Genomic DNA, 15,460 nt, shown 5'->3' with positions numbered 1-15,460 from the left:
CCGTGTCTGCGTGAGTTTCCTCTGGGTGCTCCAGTTTCCTCCCACTGTCCGAAAGACGCGCAGGTCAGGGTGCATTGGCCGTGCTAAATTCTCCCTCAGTGTACCCAAACAGAGGCCAGATTTTCACAGTAACTTCATTGCAGTGTTAATGTAAGCTTACTTGTGACACTAATATATAGACATCAAACTGAAAGAACAGCTTCTTCCCTGCTGCCATCAGACTTTTGAACTTGCACTGTCTGTCTGGAGACTGCATGTTCTCCCCGTGTCTGCGTGGGTTTCCTCCGGGTACTCCTGTTTCCTCCCACAGTCCGAAAGACGTGCCGGTTAGGGTGCATTGGCCGTGCTAAATTCTCCCTCAGTGTGACCCGAACAGGTGCCGGAGGGTGGAGACTAGGGAATTTTTACAGTAACTTCATTGCAGTGTTAATGTAAGTCGACTAATGAGTAGTCTTCAAACTTAAAACCTAAATGGTGGACGTAGAGAGTTTGAGGGTTATACCCAATGGTGGTAATGTTACCGGAGTGATAATCCAGAGGCCTATTTTTAGAGATAGCGGGTGGGATGTTGAGCCTGAGAGATTACACTGCGTTTTATTCAACAGGCCCTCCTCAACCAGACCTGGTGGGGGGAGATGGACCGGAACACCAAGATGTGGAAGCTTTGCCTCGCCTTCTTCTGCCCGCCTCTCATCTACAGTAAGCTCATCAAATTCAGGTGAGACCCGTCCCTTGTTTTGCGACCCGCCCGCCTTCCACCTCATGCCACCCTGTTAGCAAAGCGTGGGTACCACCCGACGTGGGGCATGACCCCATCGCAGCCTGGAGTTTGCTTCCTACCTCTGGGTTCACCATTCCGAAAGGGGTACGTCGATGTGGCAGCGGGTGAACCTATGGGTCAGTGCGGCAGTGGACCATGCCAGCTGGGAAGGCCCAGGGTACAATTACCGCCCCCCCCAATCCTGTGCTGGGTAGTAGACATCGTAAGAAAGTCTCATAACACCAGTTAGAGCCCACCAGGTTTATCTGGTATCTCGAGCTTTCGGAGCGCTGCCCCTTCATCAGGTCACTGGAGAGGTCGCTGGTTAAGGGGCAGTGCTCCAAAAGCTCATAATTCCAAATAAACCTGTTGGACTTTAACCTGGTGTTGTGAGGCTTCTTAATGTGCCCACCCCAGTCCAATGCTGGCATCTCCACATCATGGGTAAACATTGTGCTGACTGTACCAAGTCTCATGGAGAGTTCACCTTGACAGTCAATGGCCTGACCATCACGGAATCCCTCCACCATCAACATCTTTGGGGAGTCGGTACCGACTCGATGGGCCGAATGGCCCCTTCTGCACTGTGGGGGTTCTCTGATGACTGTTCTCAGAGACCGGTGGCGGAGGTTGGGTGGGTTGAATGACCTCCTCCTGCCCCTAGGGGGGGTCAGTGATCTCCGGAGGGGAGAAGAGTTTGCTAGTCAATAAAGGCGGCCATTCCCAACCAAGCCCTTGTTCACGAACTATAATCAATATTTCTGCTTCACTTACAGCAACGGCGCAGAAGAACAACAGACAGAAAAGACTGCGTCTGATTTGGACAGCGTTGACGGGGATTTATTGATTCAGCGCTCTGAGATCTCCTGGTTAGTGGCACTTCCTCTATTTCGAACATAGAGACTAGAAACAGGAGGAGGCCATTTGGCCCTTCGAGCCTGCTCCACCATTCATTTTGATCATGGCTGATCATCAAATTCAATATCCTGATCCCCCCCTTCCCCCATAACCCTCGATCCTTTTAGCCCCAAGAGTTATATCTAATTTCTTCTTGAAATCAGACAACATTTTGGCCTCAACTACTTTCTGTGGGAGTGAATTCCACACATTTACCACCCTCTGGGTGAAGAAATTTCTCCTCACCTCAGTTCTAAAAGGTTTACCTCTTATCCACAAACTATGACCCTCTAGTTTTGGACTCCCACACCTTCAGGAACATTCTTTCTGAATCTACCCTGTCTAATCCTGTTAGAATTTTATAAGTTTCTATGAGATCCCCTCTCACTCTTCTAAACTCCATTGAATATAATCTATGGGGACGGTGCTGTTTGACATGCGTTTGTCCTCTAGATGGAAGCATCACTGGCTAGGCCAGTATTTATTGCCCATTAATTGCCCTTGGGAAGGTGGTGGTGAGCTCTTCTTTACTCAGAGGGTAGTAAGGGCGTGGAATGCCCTGCCTGCAGCAGTTGTGGACTCGCCAACTTTAAGGGTGTTCAAATGGTCAGTGGATAGGCATATGGGTAACATTGGAATAGTTTAGGTTAGAGGGTCATTAGATTGGTTCCACTGGTCAGCGCAACATCGAGGGCCGAAGGGCCCGTACTGCGCTATGTTCTTGACCTGCTGCAATCCATGAGGTGTAGGCACAACCATAGTGCTGTTAGGATGGGCAATCTCCCCACCCCACCCACTGCCCACCCTATCAAGTGGCCACAAAAGGGCCTCAATTGGCTCAGGGGGACCTCCAATATGCCCCCCAAAGTTGGCAGTGTAGGAGAGGGGATTAGGGGTAAACGGACCACATGCTACACCTTACGAGCCCCCCACCTCCCTCCACCCACCCCCCTGCCTTGTTGCCTTCATATGTGCTGGTAACGGGAGTGTAAAACCCAGCCCATCGAGTCATCTATGGCACAGAAGAAAGCCATTTGGCCCATTGAGCCTCTGCCAGCCCCTTGTGGAGGTTCAGAGACTAGAGTGTTATTGTTTGAGCCAGCCTGGGTGGCACGGTGGTTAGCATTGCTGCCTCACAGCGCCAGGGAAGCAGGTTCGTATTCCCGGCTCGGGTCACTGTCTGTGCGGAGTCTGCACATTCTCCCCGTGTCTGCGTGGGTTTCCTCCGGGTGCTCCGGTTTCCTCCCACACTCCCAAAGATGTGCAGGTTAGGGTGCATTGGCCGTGCTAAATTCTCCCTCAGAGTACCCGAACAGGCGCCGGAACGTGGATTTTCACAGTGACTTCATTGCGTTGTGAATGTAAGCCTACTTGTGACTCTAATAAATAAACTTTAAAATTGTCTTTCGGGCGTCAATCCATTGAGGATAGTTGTCAAGTGAACTTGGGCTGGACATTATTGAACTTTGACTCTGAACCCCTTCCTATTCTCCGTGCAGTGACAGTGAGGCAGACGTCCGGGTAAAGTCTGGCTACAGGCGGCCATTTTGGATGATACGTTGGAAGCAGTTCTGGGGCGCTCCTGTCACCGCCTTCTTTGGAAACGTCATCATGTATTTTGCCTTCCTGTTTCTCTTTGGCTACGTCCTGATCATGGATTTGCCCTTCGAGCGTCCATCCAGGATGGAGCTCATCCTGTATTTCTGGGTTGTCACGCTTGCCTGCGAGGAGGTTCGACAGGTAGGCGGGGCAAAAGGCTTGGAATTAGTTTTCTGAAACAACTTATCTTTGCGAACTCTTAAATATGGCAAGCAAGAGAGACCATTGTTTTTTATTCATCCGTGGGGCACGGGTGTCGCTGGCTAGGCCGGCATTTATTGCCCATCCCTAATTGCCCTTAGAGGGCAGTTGAGAGTCAACCACATTGCTGTGGCTCATGAAACACACGTAGGCCAGACCGGGTAAGGATGGCAGATTTCCTTCCCTAAAGGACATTAGCGAGCCAGATCTCCCACTAAGGTCAACAGTCACTTGCGTTGGTTGCTGGCCTTGTTGCTAGGGTTCTTGCCATGGGCGTAGGCACAACCATAGTGCTGTTAGGATGGGCAATCTCCCCACCCCACCCACTGCCCACTCCATCAGGTGCCACAATAGGGCTTCAATTGGCTCAGGGGGATCTCCAATATGCCCCGTAAAATGGATAGTGTGAGAGAGGGGATTAGGGGTAAACAGGGAAGGGGTCATAACAACAGACCAGAATTGGAAGAGCCCAGAGATTTGATTTGATTTATTATTGCCACATGTATTGGGAGGCAATGGCCCAGCAATATTATCGTGAGACTATTAATCCAGAAACTCAGCTAATGTTTTGGGGGACCCGGATTCGAATCCCGCGATAGCAGATGGTGGAATTTGAATTCAATAAAAAAAATCTGGAATTAAGAATCTACTGACGGCCATGAAACAATTGTCGGAAAAAACCCATCTGGGTCACTTATGTCCTCTAGGAAGGAAATCTGCCGTCCTTACCCGGTCTGGCCTACATGTGACTCCAGAGCCACAGCATTGTGGTTGACTCTTAACTATTAACTTGACCCTGAAGAAGAGCAACTAGAGATGGGCAATAAATGCTGGACAGCCGGCAATGTCTATGTCCCATAAATGAATAAAAAATACTCTGAAAAGTAGTGTTTTTTGTGCGCTTTACAGATAAAGCATACCGTTCATAGAGTACACAGGAGAGAAGTAGTGGAGAAGATGCAGAATGTAGTGTTACAGTCATAGCTAGGGTGTAGAGAAAGATCAGCTCAATATAAGGTAGGTCCATTCAAAAGTCTGACGGCAGCAGGGAAGAAGCTGTTCTTGAGTCGGTTGGTACTTGACCTCAGACTTTTGTATCTTTTTCCCTGAGGGAAGAAGGTGGAAGAGAGAATGTCCGGTGTGCGTGGGGTCCTTGATTATGCTGGCTGCTTTTCCAAGGCAGCGGGAAGTGTAGTCAATGAATGCGAGGCTGGTTTGCGCGATGGATTGGGCTACGTTCACAACCCTTTGTAGTTTCTCTTTGTTGATCTTGGGCTGAGAGGGTGGGGGAGGTGGGAGTCAGGCAGGGGAGGTTCCAGGTCATGGAGGGAAGACCTACCGTCAAGACAGCAGAGAGGTGTGAAGGCAAGACTGGGCGAGGAGGAAGAGTGAACTCGGTTGGGTATGGAGATGAGTGACTAATATCTCTAGTGTAGAAGTGCTGTCACTGAACATGGGGCAATATCACCACCTGCTGGCCAAAGCTCGTGAGCACAGAAACTCGTGGAGAAGGGACTGACATAACCTCGAGGCATCGCAAAGTACTTTCACTAATTAAATACTTTCCTTCTTGCGCTCGCCTTTGACAAGGTGCTGCATAGGAGACTGTTAAATAAGTTAAGTGCCCGTAATGTTAAGGGTAAGATCCTAGCATGATCAGCTAGACAGTCAATATCTTCTTCCAAAGATAGGAGAGTCTAAAACTGGAGGGCATGGGTTTAAAGTGAGAGGGGAGAGATATAAAGGAGTCCAGAGGGGCAACTGTTTCACACAGAGGGTGGTGAGTGTCTGGAACAAGCTGCCAGAGGCAGTCGGAGAGAAGGGTACAATTTTGTCTTTTAAAAAGCATTTAGATAGTTACCTGGGTACGATGGGTATAGAGGGATATGGGCCAAATGCGGGCAATTGGGATTAGCTTACGGGTTTAAAAAAGGGTTTCCTTGCTGTAAACCTCTCTGACTCTAAATGACATGTAGATGACTAATGATGGCCGATCCCTCCCTGAGGTTCCCACAACAATCCAATCACGCTCATTCATTGGTGGTGGGATTTGAACTCGTATCTCCAGATTGCTAGTCCGGTCCGCAGTCACAGTGCCACCACTGTGCCCCCCCACCCTGCCCATGTGACACCGGAGGACCGGTGTAATTGTGGCAATCAATGTGACACCAGCCCCTCTCGTCTTTCCCCAGACCTTCTTTGTCAGCATGAATATCTCCATGAAGAAGAAGGTGAAGCTGTATTATCAGGACATGTGGAACAAGTGCGACATTCTGGCCATTCTCATGTTCATCGCTGGGGTCACCTGCAGGTCAGTGGCCATTTTTGACTGGCAGAGCGGCGGAGAAAGAGAGTTGAAGGGAAGTTATGTCTGCTCTGGGTTGTGGAGGCTGCCCCACCCCTCCATCAGGCCAATGGAAGGGCCTAGCTTAGGCCCTTCTCCACACGTCAACTTATTGGCGCCAAAACACGGCCATGATAAAGTGGGCAGCCTCCCAGGGCCAGTTTCCGAGGTGACAACACTCCATTCAGGCGGGAAAGCCCCCCCTTCGACCCTCCCACACTGTACCCAAGCCCACTGTCACTGGGCTGCCCACCAGAGAGATTCCACCCCCCCCCACCATCAATGTCTGCCAACTAGAGCCTTTCTGAATGAAATATTTTACAAAAACTCTCATGTGGTTGCCTCCATCTAGAATCAACCTCTCTAACTCTCTCTCTCTCAGTCTGTCTCTCACCATCTGTTTCCATCTCTCTGTCTCTTCCTCTCTCTAGCCCCCCTTTCTCCATCCCCCCTTTCTCTCCCTCCCCCCCTTTCCCTCTGCCCCTCTTTCCCTCCCCCCTCTTCCCCCCCCACTTTCCCTCCCTCCCCCCTTTCCTTCCCTCCCCCCCTTTCCCTCTTCCCCCTCTCTTTCCCCTCCCCCTCTCTTCCCCCTCTCTCTTCCCTCCCTTTCCCCCTCCCCCCTCGCTCCTCCCCCTCTCTTCCCCCCTTTCCCCCTCCCCCTCCCTCCTCACCCCTCTCTTCCCCACCTTTCCCCGTCCCCCCTCGCATTACCCCTCCCTCTCTCTTCCCCCTCTCTCTCTCCCCCCCCTTTTCCCCCTCCCCCCTTGCTCCTCCCTCACCCCTTCCCCCTCCCCCTCACCCCTTCCCCCTCCCCCTTTCCCCCTTCTCCCTCTCCCGCCCTCTCATTCCCCCCCATCTGTTTCCCCATCCCTTCTCTTTTCACCCTCTCCCCTCCCTTTGCCCCCTCCCCTCTCTTTCCCCCCTCTGTTCCTCTCTCTCTTTCCCCCCTCCTCCCTCTTTTTCCCTGCTCCCCCCTTTCTTCCCCCCTCCTTTACCCCCTCCCCTATGGTCACCTGGGATGATGGCAACTTGACATTTATATTTTAAAACATAGGAAAACTACAGCACGATACAGACCCTTCGGCCCATAAAGCTGTGCCGAACATGTCCCTACCTTAGAGATTACTAGGCTTACCTATAACCCTCTATCTTACTAAGTCCCATGTACTCATCCAGAAGCCTCTTAAAAGACCCTATTGAATCCGCCCCCACCTCCGTTGCCAGCAGACCATTCCACGAACCCACCACTCTCTGAGTGAAAAACGTACCCCTGACATCTCCTCTGTGCCTACTCCCCAGTACCCTAAACCTGTGTCCTCTTGTGGCAGCCATTTCATCCCTGGGGAAAAACCTCTGAGAATCCACTCGATCAATACCTCTCAACATCTCATCCGCCTCTATCAGGACACCCTCTCATCCTTCGTCTCTCCAAGGAGGAGAGGCCGAGCTCCCTCAACCTATCCTCATAAGGCATGGCCCCCAATACAGGCAACATCCTTGTCAATCTCCTCCACACCCTTGCTATGGTTTCCACATCCTTCCTGTAATACAATGACCCCCAGCTCAAGATTCTACAACAAGTTAAAAACTATCTCTCCACATCCACCCTATCAGGACCCCTCAGAGTTTCGTCCTGCTCTCTTTCTAGAATGTTCCACGCCTGGTTCGACATGGGGCGTGCCTTGCTGTGCCTTGATTTCATGGTTTTCTCCTTTCGCCTGGTCCACATCTTCGCCATCAACAAACATCTGGGGCCAAAGATTATCATCGTGGGCAAGATGGTGAGTGAAGGGGTGTGGGGTGTATCAGAGTGTTACAGTGAGGGGTGTGGGGTATATCAGAGTGTTACAGTGAGGGGTGTGGGATATACCAGAGTGTTACAGTGAGGGGTGTGGGATATATCAGAGTGTTGCAGTGAGGGGTGTGGGATATATCAGAGTGTTACAGTGAGGGGTGTGGGATATATCAGAGTGTTACAGTGAGGGGTGTGGGATATACCAGAGTGTTACAGTGAGGGGTGTGGGATATATCAGAGTGTTGCAGTGAGGGGTGTGGGATATATCAGAGTGTTACAGTGAGGGGTGTGGGATATACCAGAGTGTTACAGTGAGGGGTGTGGGATATATCAGAGTGTTGCAGTGAGGGGTGTGGGATATATCAGAGTGTTACAGTGAGGGGTGTGGGGTATATCAGAGTGTTACAGTGAGGGGTGTGGGATATACCAGAGTGTTACAGTGAGGGGTGTGGGATATATCAGAGTGTTACAGTGAGGGGTGTGGGATATATCAGAGTGTTACAGTGAGGGGTGTGGGGTATATCAGAGTGTTACAGTGAGGTTTATGGGATATATCAGAGTGTTACAGTGAGGGGTGTGGGATATATCAGAGTGTTACAGTGAGGGGTGTGGGATATATCAGAGTGTTACAGTGAGGGGTGTGGGGTATATCAGAGTGTTACAGTGAGGTTTATGGGATATATCAGAGTGTTACAGTGAGGGGTATGGGATATATCAGAGTGTTACAGTGAGGGGTGTGGGGTATATCAGAGTGTTACAGTGAGGGGTGTGGGGTATATCAGAGTGTTACAGTGAGGGGTGTGGGGTATATCAGAGTGTTACTGTGAGGGGTGTGTGGGGTATATCAGAGTGTTACAGTGAGGGGTGTGGGGTATATCAGAGTGTTACTGTGAGGGGTGTGTGGGGTATATCAGAGTGTTACAGTGAGGGGTGTGGGGTATATCAGAGTGTTACAGTGAGGGGTGTGGGGTATATCAGAGTGTTACAGTGAGGGGTGTGGGGTATATCAGAGTGTTACAGTGAGGGGTGTGGGGGATATCAGAGTGTTACAGTGAGGGGTGTGGGGTATATCAGAGTGTTACAGTGAGGGGTGTGGGGTATATCAGAGTGTTACAGTGAGGGGTGTGGGGTATATCCGAGTGTTACAGTGAGGTGTGTGGGGTATATCAGAGTGTTACAGTGAGGGGTGTGGGGTATATCAGAGTGTTACTGTGAAGGGTGTGGGGTATATCAGAGTGTCACAGTGAGGGGTGTGGGGTATATCAGAGTGTTACAGTGAGGGGTGTGGGGTATATCAGAGTGTTACTGTGAGGGGTGTGGGGTATATCAGAGTGTTACAGTGAGGGGTGTGGGGTATATCAGAGTGTTACAGTGAGGGGTGTGGGGTATATCAGAGTGTTACAGTGAGGGGTGTGGGGTATATCAGAGTGTTACAGTGAGGGGTGTGGGGTATATCAGAGTGTTACAGTGAGGGAAGTGGGGTATATCAGAGTGTTACAGTGAGGGGTGTGGGGTATATCAGAGTGTTACAGTGGGGGGTGTGGGGTATATCAGAGTGTTACAGTGAGGAGTGTGGGGTATATCAGAGTGTTACTGTGAGGGGTGTGTGGGGTATATCAGAGTGTTACAGTGAGGGGTGTGGGGTATATCAGAGTGTTACAGTGAGGGGTGTGGGATATATCAGAGTGTTACAGTGAGGGGTGTGGGATATATCAGAGTGTTACAGTGAGGGGTGTGGGATATATCAGAGTGTTACAGTGAGGGGTGTGGGATATATCAGAGTGTTACAGTGAGGGGTGTGGGATATATCAGAGTGTTACAGTGAGGGGTGTGGGATATATCAGAGTGTTACAGTGAGGGGTGTGGAATATATCAGAGTGTTACAGTGAGGGGTGTGGGATATATCAGAGTGTTACACTGAGGGGTGTGGGATATATCAGAGTGTTACAGTGAGGGGTGTGGGATATATCAGAGTGTTACACTGAGGGGTGTGGGATATATCAGAGTGTTACAGTGAGGGGTGTGGGATATATCAGAGTGTTACAGTGAGGGGTGTGGGATATATCAGAGTGTTTCAGTGAGGGGTGTGGGATATATCAGAGTGTTACAGTGAGGGGTGTGGGGTATATCAGAGTGTTACAGTGAGGGGTGTGGAATCAGTGATGTGCTCCAACCCCACATTTCCTGATTTGTTGTGTTTGCTCGGACCTGCAATGACTGTGGGCCTGTCCTACAAGGAGAGACTAAGTTAGTTTGGATTATATTCACTGGGTTTTGGGAGAGGGGATCTCACCGAAACTTATAAAATTCTAACAGGATTAGACAGTGTAGAATCGGAAAGAATGTTCCCGATGGTGGGAGAGTCCGGAACTAGGGGGTCATAGTTTGAGGATAAGGGGTAAACCTTTTAGAACTGAGGTGAGGAGAAATTTCTTCACCCAGAGGGTGGTGAATGTGTGGAATTCACTTCCACAAAAAGTAATTGAGGCCAAAACATTGTGTGATTTTAAGAAGAAATTAGATTTGGCTCTCGTGGCTAAAGGGATCGAGGGATATGGGGGGTGGGGGGTATCAGGATATTGGGTTCGATGACCAGCCATGGTCAAAATGAATGGCGGAGCAGGCTCGAAGGGCCAAATGGCCTCCTCCTCCTTCTTGTTTCTATGTTTTATGAGTCTGGGGTCTCTGTGCATCACCTCTTCACCATTCTTAACGTATTTAATGGTTTTTTTTCCAGATTAAGGATGTCTTTTTCTTCCTGTTCTTCCTGGGAGTGTGGCTGATGGCGTATGGAGTGGCCACCCAGGGACTTCTGTACCACACCGAAACCCGCGTCAGCTGGATATTCCGCCGGGTTTTCTATCGACCTTACCTCCAGATCTTTGGGCAGATCCCACTCGATGAAATTGATGGTACGCGATCGCTGTTACTTTGCTCTGGGTCTCCGTCGGGACACTGAGGGAGTCCGGAACCAGGGATTGTGCGTACGGGATGGTCACTGATGCACCCGGAGAAACATCCATGCCCGGAAAGGGGTTAGAATACGGAAATTTCCTGAGTATCTCAGGCAGTTTTCTGATTGGCTGGTATGAGGATTTGAGGGAGGAGGTTTGTGTGGGCTAGAATCACTGAAATGGACTTGATGGGTCGAATGGCCTATTTTTGTGCTGTGCAGTCTCTGTAATCTACCCATTCCTATGCCTGTGCCTGTTTTTCATGTGTTATTAGTATGCGTGCATACGTGTAGGTTTGTATCTGTGCATACATGTGTTTATGTGTGCATGCTCTGCGTGTGTTTGTGCATGCTATGTGTGTGTGTGTATGGTGTGCATGTATGTGTGTGTATGCATGCTCTCTGTGTGTGTGTGGTGTGCATGCATGTTTGCCTGCATGCTTTGCGCTCTTGTGTGGCGTGCATGTGGGTGTGTATCTGCATGTGCGTGTGTGGTGTGCATGCGTATTTGCGCACTCTGCACATTTGTGCAGTGTGCATGTGGACATGTATATGTGTGTGCATGTGTGGTGTGCACCCATGTTTGTCTGCATGCTTTGCGCTCTTGTGTGATGTGCATGTGGGCGTGTATTTGTGTATGCGCTTGTGGTGTGCATGCGTGTTTATCTGAGTGTTTGTGTGGTGTGCGTGCTGGCGTGTGTTTGTGTGTGCGTGTTTTTCTGTGCTTGTGCCAGTGTGCGTGTGTGTGCAGTGTGTGATCATGCATGCGTGTCTGTATGTGTGTGTGTGTTTTTTGTGCTTGTATGTGAGGTGCATGTGTGTTTGTCTGCGTGCTTTGCATATTTGTGCGGTGTGCATGCTGGCATGTGTTTGTGTGCGTGTATTTTTCTGTATGTGTCTGTATTTGTATGTGTGTGTGGTGTGTTTGTGTGTGTTCGTGCATGTGTTTGTGTCTGTGTGCATGTGTTTTTCTCTGCTTGTGTCTATATGTGTATGTGTGCAGTATGCATGTGCGTTTCTGTGTACACCTTTGTGTACATATGTGTGACCTTGTACGCATAAACATGCATGCAGGTTTGTGTACACCATTCTGCGAGCTTCCTCCCTTACCCATGCGTACCCGTGTTCATGCACACGTCTACACACCAGAAGAGGGCAGGCAGCACACATGTTGATGTGTGTGTCTGTGTGCAGGAAAACAGCTGGAAGGTCTAACCGGGGGATGCCTTCAGCTGAAGACAGTGGGAATATAAAAGGGTTAAAGTTAAATGAGGTCTGATCAAACCGGTTAATCACCAGAACAATCCCGGTGCTGAAAGAGTTAAAGAGGAGGCCAGAATAGATGTCTGTTCCCTGGCGTCTGGACAGAGTGATTTAAGGGAAGCTTTTAAGATGATTTATGGAGTTGTTAATGTTGAAAAGAGAGGAACCCTTGCTTCTGGTGGGAAGGAATCTGGAACAAGTCAAGTGCAAAGGAGAAGGATCTTAGAATTAGAACTAGGGTGGGTAAGAGTGAATCCTGAAGGCATTTCCTCTCACTAAGTGACATTCTGTCCCTGAAAAAGCTCTGGGAGTCTGGGGACAGGGAGAGGGAGTCAACTGAAAATATTAAAGCTGATAGATTTTTCTTTGACAAACGTGTTAAGAGTGTTTTGAAATCAAGACAGATAAGTGAAGGTACTGCCCAGCCATGAATGGTGGCCCAGTGGTTAGCACGGCTGCCTCACAGCGCCAGGGACCCCAGGTTCGATTCCCGGCTTGGGTCACTGTCTGCGCGGAGTCCGCACGTTCTCCCCAGTGTCTGCGTGGATTTCCTCCGGGTGCTCCAGTTTCCTCCCACAACCCCAAAGATATGCTGGCTCTCCGACCAGCAGAAGGTGCTCTTGAGCTATAGGCAACAAATGTGCGTGGGCACGGTGGCACTGCTGCCTCACAGTGCCAGGGAGCTGGGTTCGATTCCCAGCCTCGGGTCGCTGTCTGACTGGGCTCTGCACGTTCTTCCCGTATCTGTGCGGGTTTCCTCCGGGTGCTCCGGTTTCCTCCCACCTTCCAAAGATGTGCAGGTTAGGTGGATTGGCCGTGCTAAATTGCCCCTGAGTGTCAGTGGGGACTAGGTAGGGTAAATGCCTGGGGTTATGGGGATAGGGTCTGGTTGGGATTGTGATCAGTGCAGACCCAATGGGCCGAATGGCCTCCTTATGCACTGTAGGGATTCTACGAAAATGAAACAAAACTCACTCCAACAGATAAATCAAAGAAAAATGTTTAATGGAGAAACTTCATTACTCCAACACTTGAGGCCTCATCCTGGGCCATTCCAAATTCCCCACAATTCCCAACAGATTCTTACTTAGACTGAGTCAGCTGATCCATCACATCATTTTGGTCATTGATGGCATAGTTTACTTGGTCAGCTGACCTTTACAGCTTGTTGCCATTGGGCACACTCAGTAGACCCGATGTCATCATTGATTACATTCTGACATTGGTTTGTGCATTGGCCATGCTGTGTGGACTCTGCATGTTCTCCTCGTATTTGCGTGGGTTTCCTCCGGGTCCGAAAGGCGTGCTGGCTAGAGTGCATTGGTCATACTAAATACTCCCTCAGTGTACCCAAACAGGCACTAGAGTGTGGCGATGGGAGGATTTTCACAGAAACTTCATTGCAGTGTTAATGTAAGCCTACTTGTGATGAATAAATAAACTTTACAACTAACTCGGGAGCAAAACGGTATTGCAGGGCTGAATGGCCTCCATCTTGGTCCCATGATCTTAGAATCATGCAGTACAGAATGTGGCCATTCGGCCCATCGAGCCTGCACCGACAACAATCCCACCCTATCCCCATTACCCCACATATTTACCCTGCTAATCCCCCCCCGAAACTACGAGGAATTTAGCATGACCAATCACATAACCTGCACATCTTTCAGATTGTGGGAAGAAACCGGAGTGTCCAGAGGAAATCCATGCAGACACCGAGACAGCGTGCAGACGCCACACAGACAGTGACCCACGCCAGGAATCAAAACCAGCTCCCTGGTGCTGTGAGGCAGCAGTGCCAACCACTGTGCCACTCTGTCACCCATGATTAACCTCTTTGTCTTCTCTTTCCTTCCAATGCTTTTTGATCTTACCATTAATCCCCATTTGTTTATTCCTCTGTCTGTGCCAGCTACTCGGTTTCACTCCAAGTGCCCGGATAATCTCACTGCCAGCTCGGACGATGAGCTGTCTGCCTGCACCAAAGCCTACGCCAACTGGTTGGTCATCCTTCTCCTGACCATCTTCCTCCTGGTCGCCAACATCCTTCTGGTCAACCTCCTCATTGCCATGTTCAGGTAACGGTTTAGCCGAGACAGAAATCGCCCCCTACCCTGCCCTGCTTACCTGGATCCACCACCTAAGTGGGCCAAGACAGCTGGCATCAGCCATTTCATAGTCATAGAATCTACAATGCAGAAGGAGGCCATTTGGCCCATTGAGCCTACACCGACAACAATCCAAATCCAATAACTCCACATATTTACCATCCCAATTCCCCTGATACTAAGGGGCAATTTACCATGGCCAATCCACCTAACCTACACATCTTTGGACACCATGGGGCAATTTAGCATGGCCAATCCACCTAACCTACACATCTTTAAACACTAAGGGGCAATTTAGCATGGCCAATCCATCTAACCTACACATCTTTGGTGACTAAGGGGCAATTTAGCATGGCCAATCCACCTAACCTGCTCATCTTTGGACACTAACGGGCAATTTAGCATGGCCAATCCACCTAACCTGCACATCTTTGGACACTAAGGGGCAATTTAGCATGGCCAATCCACCTAACCTACACATCTTTGGACACTAAGGGGCAATTTACCATGGCCAATCCACCTAACCTACACATCTTTGGACACCATGGGGCAATTTAGCATGGCCAATCCACCTAACCTACACATCTTTAAACACTAAGGGGCAATTTAGCATGGCCAATCCATCTAACCTACACATCTTTGGTGACTAAGGGGCAATTTAGCATGGCCAATCCACCTAACCTGCTCATCTTTGGACACTAAGGGGCAATTTAGCATGGCCAATCCACCTAACCTGCAGTGGATTTGGAGCGTGGGACGAAACTAGAGCACCTGGAGAAAACCCACGCAGACACGGGGAGAACATGCAAACTCCACACAGACAGTGACCCAAGCCAGGAATCGAACTTGGGTCTCTGGCACTGTGAGGCAGCCGTGCTAACCACTGTGCCACCATGCGCATCGGAGCAAGAGTAACCTTTCAGACAAAAGTGAGAACTCAAAGTAATCAAAGTGTGAATACATAACTAGGCAGGGAGCAGAGTGGTATGGACCATGTTGAGGCAAAAATTCTTTAGCTTAGAAAGGCGTCACGCGTTGGTACAGCCTTGGTGGGCTGAAGGGCCTGTTTCTGTACTGTACTGTTCTTTGATCTTTGTTTACCAAAGCGAGACCTGCTTTGGGTCTCCAGGATTGCTGTTGTTTTGAAAGGAAATGCTGTATTTTTCCCCAGCAATTTACATTATATAAACTCCTTTTGCTTAATATAACACCCAGAGGCGAACTGCATGTGAGACACAGATTGTCAAAGCTTTTTATCTTGCACCCTTCAGACCCATTTGTACTTTTTAGAAGTGATATAAGTTCATGCACAGGGGCAAAAAAATTATCGGAATCGAACCCTGGGTCCCTGGCACCGTGAGGCCGCAGTGCTAACCGCTGTGCCACCCTGTTCCATTTTTAATCGGCTGAGAGTAACGGGAGAAGGGCTAGTAGGATGGAACTAAGAATGAGATCTATTTGAGTGATGGACAGCACAGGCTTATGGGGCTGAATGGCCTCCTCCCATTCTTACACAGCTTTGGGAGATTGCTGCCTTGCC

At 49.7% G+C, this 15,460-nt stretch overlaps 1 protein-coding gene across 1 annotated transcript in view; it reads left to right on the top strand.

Moving 5' to 3' along the window:
* The window catches only part of LOC145361775 (transient receptor potential cation channel subfamily M member 4-like), a 64,418-nt gene that overhangs the window by 36,115 nt on the left and 12,843 nt on the right, over window positions 1–15,460 (top strand). Inside the window, exons 15-21 of the mRNA XM_080217742.1 lie at window positions 606–718; window positions 1,537–1,629; window positions 3,157–3,397; window positions 5,650–5,768; window positions 7,450–7,582; window positions 10,334–10,508; window positions 13,725–13,890. Of these exons, the coding sequence (XP_080073868.1) occupies window positions 606–718; window positions 1,537–1,629; window positions 3,157–3,397; window positions 5,650–5,768; window positions 7,450–7,582; window positions 10,334–10,508; window positions 13,725–13,890 (1,040 nt within the window). The remainder of the gene's footprint in view (window positions 1–605; window positions 719–1,536; window positions 1,630–3,156; window positions 3,398–5,649; window positions 5,769–7,449; window positions 7,583–10,333; window positions 10,509–13,724; window positions 13,891–15,460) is intronic.

Source organism: Carcharhinus amblyrhynchos, chromosome 35 (assembly GCF_965287045.1).
Source record: "Carcharhinus amblyrhynchos chromosome 35, sCarAmb.v2.hapA, whole genome shotgun sequence".
NCBI classification, from domain to species: Eukaryota; Metazoa; Chordata; class Chondrichthyes; order Carcharhiniformes; family Carcharhinidae; genus Carcharhinus; species Carcharhinus amblyrhynchos.
Note: the sequence above shows the minus strand (reverse complement) of the source record. Positions and strands in the feature narration are given on the sequence as shown.